The 7,826-nt window shown below is 47.8% G+C and overlaps 1 protein-coding gene across 1 annotated transcript; it reads right to left on the minus strand.

Annotated features, from left to right (window-relative positions):
* Nucleotides 1-6,894: 6,894 nt before the first annotated feature.
* On the minus strand, nucleotides 6,895-7,224 carry LOC104162907 (B-cell lymphoma/leukemia 11A-like; the record flags this gene model as incomplete). Its single annotated transcript, XM_009701749.1, has 1 exon — nucleotides 6,895-7,224. A coding segment is annotated over one exon (330 nt), but the record flags the coding sequence as incomplete, so codon positions are not given.
* Between the last annotated feature and the right edge of the window lie 602 nt (nucleotides 7,225-7,826).

The following is a 7,826-nucleotide window of genomic DNA, read 5'->3' on the forward strand; positions in this document are numbered from 1 at the left end:
AGGAAGAACACCTATATGAAACGAGGAGGGGAAGAAGTGGATGTTTTCATTTTGCTTTAGATCAAAGGCAAACAAGAATGCAAACTGTGGCATATTGAGTATTTTTTTCCACCGCTGTCATTCACACTAGGCTATCGAAGTTTTATACAATTCCCCAGCCCGGCTGCATATTAAGCTGGCTGTGTACAGCTTTATTATAGCGTGGTGGTGAGGAAACATTAATATTCCTGTGTTGCATCTGACAGGACATTTACATGCGCCCATCTGAGCTCACACCTGAGAGCTGCTCCAAGGTACAGTAGCTGTGCTCCCATTGTAAAGGCAAATGAAGAACACAAATTCCCCGCTGGGATCGGGGCTGACCTCACCACACCCCACACCGCAAACCTTTCCCTTGCCAACCCCAGGCAATGCCACCTCCGAATGAAGAATGAGCCGGGGAGCAGCCACCAAGTTACCAGCCCTCAAGGAAGAAGAGCGAAAAACCTTGCTGAAATATTTTAAAGATGCACAGTGAGCGCAGCTGGCCAATAAAGGTTGGGAAACAAACTCGCTGAACCCCACGCGGGATGCGTTGCATACTAAACCTGATTAGAAAGACGAGGAGGATGTTTATGGGCTTCAAAATGGGTTTGGCATTAACACCGGAGGGTTTCAGTAATGGCAGCGCTCGGTCTTGCCCATCCATGGGGGTCTGCAGACCCCGGTCCAGCTCCTGCAAGCGTTTAAGCGCGCAGGCACTGTTCGGTCTGCGGCCGGCGCGGCAAAGCGCACCCAGGATAGGGGCCTTAAAGAGCAAATTGTGTTTCACGGAAATTCATTATGAAATGGAAAACAGATCATCCCAACCGCTCGGGCGGTTTGTGGGTCCACTACTGTGCCTGTTATTTGTTAAAGCATGTTAATAAATCACAGCAATCCACGTACTGACACCAACCATCGTGGGCCCAAACCTGCTATGCCCGACGTTACCAGGAGGCAGGCTGGAGCTACGTTTGTACAAAGTGAGATAAAATATGTTCATTAGCCCGGGGAGGGGAGAAACAACCAACGGTTAATTTTAGGGCCACGCTACCAGCATAAATATATATGTAGGTCTTAATGTATGAAAATATATGAGCTCGGCGTATTTTATGAACTTGTGCAATATCCCAGAAGCTGACGCATAAAACAGAGCTCCACCGAGATGGAAGCTGTGGTCAGATGCCTGCCAGGCTCAGAAGACGACCTCCTTGGACTCGCAACATCGCTGGCAGCACCACAACCCGAACGAAATCACAACAAGCAGAAAGGTAACGAGAGATCCTCAGCAATTAGCTTTAAAAAAAACAAAAAAAAAAAAACAAGTGGCAACATGCCAGGCCATGTCCAGCTTGATGCTAAACGCCTTTTATTGCACAAAGCTGGTACTACTGGATACAAAAACAGACCGAAGCTTGAAGGGAATTTTGTCCAAAAAATTTCCGTAATGAGGATGCGTGCAGGCAAACAACTGGAGGCTGAACTCCCATTGCCTGACACTGCCTCACAAGCCTCTTTAATCGTCTTTATTATTTGAATGAAATAAGAAAGAGCTCGTGGGCTGAGGGCTGCGTATACTAAACGGGGTGATGCTAATAGGCCTCCTCCTCTTTAAAAGAGGCATTACCAAATTATGGGAATGTTTAGGGAAGACTTTATTTCTCCCACCGGGCTAATTAGAAGGTGTTTAATTTACTCCCTGCCTCAGTTTCCATCACCCGGCATTCGTTGTTGGGACTCGCTGCACAGAGCCTTATGTTTATTACGCGCATTATTTTCAAAGCTTTCGGCACGTGATGCTAACGTGCACCTTCTCAGATCTATATGAAGTTTAACGCATGCCCGGCTGCCTCTCCAACCACAAGCATTTTGGATGCAGCGATGCTTCTGCCCATGGTGAGCTCCGCAATGAAATGTCCCGTACAATAGAAGAAAGAATGCAAAACATGTTTCTCATCCTCTAAACCAGAAGATCCGATTTGCAGGAAACAAAAAACCAGAAAGATTCAGGGCACCGCAACAATCTGATGCTCCTCTGGAAGGATCACGCCGAGCCAGAGGAAAACTTTCTACCCTGCTTCTGTGCTTCGAGTGAACTCGTATTTGTGTTTTGAATGAAGAGCCATTTTTACATTAACTGTCTGTAACAGCAGGGAATAGGAAAACTAACATAATCTTTACCTCGTACAAAGGATGATATTGGTGTCACATGTTTGCTTCTTCAAAAAATGTTATTTATAAAAGACAACGGGGAAAGAAGAGAAACTATTAACTGTTCTCTGTATCCCTGCGCGAGTAGCATTAGAGCAACTTTTTGATCCCCTACATTTTTTAGATTTCCCCCCCCCGAGAAGTAAATTTCACAGCCGCACAGGCCACCGCCTTTAATTAAGCTTTCAAAAGTCTTCTGACAATGCCAACAATTGCAAGACACTTCCAGAGCTCAATCATGCAATCATCGTGACACTTCTATTTACAATTTGTCTTAGAAAGAGTTTCTCTGACATTGTACTTTGACAAAACAACCAAGCTGCCGGTTCACAACCTTTCTCTGTCTTATTTACAAATACAGCTTGTACGCAGGGCTCCGAAGCTCAGGGCTGGGAGCCCTTGGGTAGCACCCTCACTATTTCTCCTGCCTGCGACTGTTTTAGCCAGCCTGTGCTCTCCATTTCTTTGCATGGGGAAAGCAGGCAGAATTTGACTCCAAAATGCTAACTATTCAATGCAGACACCAATCATTTTTTGTGTTTGGAACAAAACAAAATAAGGAGTCGCAATTTACAAGCTACAGAATTATAACGGCAGCTACTAATAACAGTTCAAGAAAATTTCTGTGGTGTAATGACCACTCACGGACATTACCTCCTGAGAACTGTAATAATCAAATGCACTTGGTCCAAAATTGAGTACCAAATTATGTCCACCTTCCCCCGATGACTGCGGACAGAGGTTTTTCTTGCGCTATTTTTCCACGTACTTTATTTGAATGCCACAAGCAGCTTGAGAATAAAGGATTCAAGCAGTTCCAATGACCTCCCTTCCTCCTCCCCTCTTTGTACAGTAAATACGGCATCTGCAGACACCCACTCGGCATTATAAAGGGGAATATGCAGCAGCACTCCAAAGTGTTCCCCCAACTGAATCCAAGTAACATTTAAGATCCATCCTCACCCAAAAAAAACAACCTTTCATTAATTCCCTCGGATTTATGCATTCAACAAACAAACCGCTAAAACCCGACACGGGCGGACGATAAATACTTCTTCAGTCTTTTCAATAAGTGAACAGCAATTTTACATTCACTGATCTCTAGATACTTCAGTTAATATTTCCCCCTATTGTAAAATATGAGAGCGGATAACTAAAGCCCTGCCGTAGCACTCACTGCAAATCACGGGCTGCCGGTATCTGGTGGTGAGGCTTTGACATACATATTGATGAAAGCTGCCTCGTTGGACCCACACAACATATCCTATTAATTTTCAGTTAAATTTATGACATTTCAGCTATAGCGCTGGATCAGCATCGCTCAAAATTTTATAGCAAGTCAAAGCTCCGCGCAGGCAGACACCCAGAGCCAGGTACGCATGCCTGCGCCCAGACGGATGGCACAGCTACGGCCCAGGTCGCACACCTACATATAAGCTCCTGTAACCATCTCTGGAAAACGGCGAGGATAAAGAGCAGCCTACCGATGGTTAAAATAGACATCATTTCTCCCTGCATTTCAATGCCTCTTCCTTGCCTTTAGATGAGCCGGTCCTTAACCGTTACTTATCTCAAGATGATCTTTTACTGTAACACACCAACTCGCTGACTACAAAACTGCAGCCAGAGCACATACCGCATCCAGAGTTAACCTACGGCACCTCTGCATCCAGAGCTAACCCGTAACGCTTCTGTGTCCAGAGCTAACCCCTAACACCTCTTTCAGCCTAACAACTAATGGGGGACATTTTTACATTGCTACTAAATAATGTGTTTTCCAGTCTCTTACCAGAAAGAATCAGTTCCCTCGACTCCTGTGTATTTTTCTAAAGGCAGCCACTGTCCTTTTTTATTATTATTATTAATTACACACTTACATCTTTCTGCATTTTGCATTCTTGCACAGAAATCAGATATAAAATACCAGAACTGGAAGAGCCTGAGGTTCACTGCAGCAGTCTTCCAGAAACCTGAACTCCACAGCTCACCCCAAGACCCTCACTGCTAATTTTACTTCCAGACCCTGTGAACTCCTGGCCACGGGTCACCCCAGCTATGGCCACGCTTCTTTGGGATACGAGGAAGCTAACCTCATCCAAGTGAAAGGGGAGACAAAAACACGAAGGGGAGGGACAGGCCCAGACCCCGTAACTCCTGGTGCTCCTTGTCCCCCTCCCGCAGCCAGGCTGCACTTCCCACCACCGGGAATAATCAGAGGACCCCAGCGGCCCTCGGCTCTGTCCCAGCCGGGGAGGTGCAGGAGAAGACCTGCGCTCTTGGACCTCCCATCCATGGGCACGGCTGGGCACCGCCAGACAGAAAACTCGGGGCTGGAGATGCTTGGACAACTGCAGCTTGGTCCCTACTCACAACGGCACTGGCGGCGTGTACCACGGACCCTCCTGCACGGCACCAAGCCCGCTCCCAGCCGGGCCCACCTGCACAGCAAAGTGTGAGAGCGAGCAGGATCAGACCCCTGCCGATGTGCACCTCGCCTTACCCGTTGCCCTCTGCTCACCGAACCATTTACAGTCAGTTAAAACCACAGCCTTTTCTGAATTAATGGCCCTGTGATATTGTGCGAGGCCAAACTTTGTTCGCTTCACGTCACCCGCGCCACGCGAAAGCACGCTTTGGCTCGCCGACTCTCCCGCGCCGAACGAGTGCCAGAGCAAAACCTTCAGCTGAGGAGTTTCCCCAAGCGCAGAACTCCCCGGCGCGGCCGTCCCTCCGGCCAAGGGACCTATTTGGGACCACGGGGAGGAGAGCATGTTTAATTCTTGCTTGACAAGACACTGTGTTTTGTCTTTTCAACAGAGTGGCGCCGTACGTAAATACAGCGTTACATCATACCACCGCTCCTCCATATTTGGTGATTTAGTATGGCTCCAGAGCTCGGAAGACTACAAATCCCTTCCGTCAGGCTCCCGCTTCATTAATCATGCCCTACGCTTCTGCTCGTTTTCCGTCAGATCACAGGCAGCACATGGAAATGGGCACAGCCCCCTACCACTCTGGGAAAAAAAAAAAACCCACACCTTTAACATCCGCGGCTGGGAAGTGCGATATGCGGAATTATTGGGGTCTTTAAATCTCATTCAAAATGTAGCTTAGCAGTAGCTGAGCCTCCGTTTCCTCTTAAACACGCCTATATACATGTATTCAAAGTAATACCTATTACTCTGCAGAAATAGGATATATTCATTCACATGACGTATGCGCGTGCACACACGCGGCTTTGCATATATACATGTGCGCAGACACGCACGCACACACTGATACATACTCGCTGTCGCCGCAAAACCTTCCGAACTACAGCTCTCCGGCACAATTTGACAGCCGGTTTGGATGCCAGGGAGGCTGCGGGAGTACCGCGCCGAACCTCCCAGCGCCTACTGCCCTATTATGGTTTAACTTTGTGGCCAAAGCAAGCCCAAGACAAGCTCCAGCACATCACGGGATGATGTACTGCGCCTCTGACAACCCCGAGCGGTCCTGTGGGCTTCCCCAAGAGAGGTACTGGCAGTGCCACATCCCAAACATTGCTGGGAGGGGGGGGTTTGAAACCGGTTCAGGCATTTCTTGGTGTTGACACGCTGCGGTCTCGCCTTTTTCGACCGGTAGTATTGGCGCGGTTTGAAGCAATTTGCAAAGCTCGCTGCGAATGGGTAGTACTTTTGTTTACTAGCAGGGTTTTAAAAAGCAGAGCGTGCCTTGTTACACTCCCAGGGCTCTGGGATTTTCTCTCACGTAGTAGGCTCTATTTTTTTAACCTCATTTGTGAAAATGTCTGCACGGCAAATGGCTTTCTAGGTTTCAAAAAAAAAAAAATAAAAAGCTAAGAAATGGAATGATTTACCCTTTTTTTTAAAATTACATTTCATATTGTTTGTTGCACAAAACAGAACTCTGCCTTGGACATTTGTACGGCTGACATGTGGTTGTGTAAACCGCAAACAAAATCAAGATACATCTGTCAAAACCACATCAGAGACAAGAGAGAGCACAGCGAAGCATTTATCATTTGGCTGAGGAGGCAGGCTGCAGAGAGCGGCCTTTCCTGTCAAACCAACCTTTTGAAATTTCCAACATGCCCTTAAACTTTTCGAATAAGCATGTCTGTGCGCTTCAGCAACTGCCCTCTCTACTCTGGCCTGGCCAGTCGAAAATGGCATCTTAAAGTCAAGGTCGGTGGTGTCACTTTGCCATGGGGCTGTGTTTAATTACAGTCCATACGCTGACAGCCAATATGGAACCAAGGCTGGCTGATGCTCGGTTAACTCTTTCACCCCTGACTTTGCCAAAGACTCGAAAGCTCTTCGCTTTATCGCGCGGCAGGCTCTGAAATCTCCTCCTGCAGCGCTACAGCAGGCGAGACACCGGGAGACGGTGACTACAATACAGGCAAATCACGAGAGCGGCCTCAAACAATACCGTTAGAAATACCGGCTGGCACGGCACGTGCCTGTTGATCCTGCCTCTGCGCAGGCACTGGGAAATACCGGTCGTGCGCTCGCCACGAACCGAAGGCAGGGTATTTAACACGTCGGCCATCACGGCGAGCAGAACAGAGACAGACACGGCAGTTTACAACTGCGAACACGCTACGTTGCAACTGAAACGGAAATAAACTCGCAAACGCTTCTCCTTGCTTTAATTTACCTGCTATATGTTCCTGTTTAGGGCAAATTCCTCTAGATGACGTTGATAAACAATCGTCATCCTCTGGCGTAACCTGGATGCCAACCTCCACAGGATTGGATGCTTTTTTCAGCTCACTTGGTGAGGGTGAAGGTGGCTTATCCACAGCCTTCTCTAAGCAGAGACTGCCATTGCATTGTTTCCGTTTGTGCTCAATAAAAATAAGAATGTCCCCCAACGGGAAGTTCATCTGACACTGGCCACAAGTGAGGAGGTCGTGGTCCCCTTCCGGAGCTCCCAATGTGCCATGTTCAGGTTCGTCATCAGTGAGAATGGCTTCAAGAGGTTCGGCTGCAGTTTGAGAAACAAAAGGAGAATCATTAGAGCTCTCGGGGAAAGGCACCAGGCGCGGGGGGTAGGAACGCGCCGAGCCCCCTCTCTTCATGAATATTACACCCCGCTCACAACGTCCGCCTGCTCCCCCCCAACTAAACCCATGCAAGACGGCTATGAGCACGGCAGAGAGGAGATGGATTCATCAGTTACAGGGAAGAGATTTTGCAGAAGCAGCTGTAGCATGCAGAACTCGGAGAGCGAGCACTGCAACTGTCTCTGTGTTCCTACACGAGGACAAATTTCGGACTCGACTGAACGATTCGGTGCTAAAATGAAATGAATAGGCTGAAAGAATAGACTGCAAAACTCTTGTGGTACTACGAAGAGAGGCAAATACGGTGTTTTATCACCGGATGTATTATTTATGTATATGAATTCAAGGCTAAAAGCACTGCACACACTCTCTCACACACACATGGGGGTGTATTTTCCACAGCCAGACCTACTTTCTGAAATTCAGAAGCCCAAGCTTTGGTGCAGACAAAAGGTGTTTCAACATATAGATATCGCATATTCCCTATACAGGCCGTGCAGGTAGCACACGTGGGTGGGTGGGT

The sequence above is a fragment of the Cariama cristata genome, unplaced genomic scaffold (assembly GCF_000690535.1).
Source record: "Cariama cristata isolate BGI_N322 unplaced genomic scaffold, ASM69053v1 scaffold13250, whole genome shotgun sequence".
Lineage (NCBI taxonomy): Eukaryota > Metazoa > Chordata > Aves > Cariamiformes > Cariamidae > Cariama > Cariama cristata.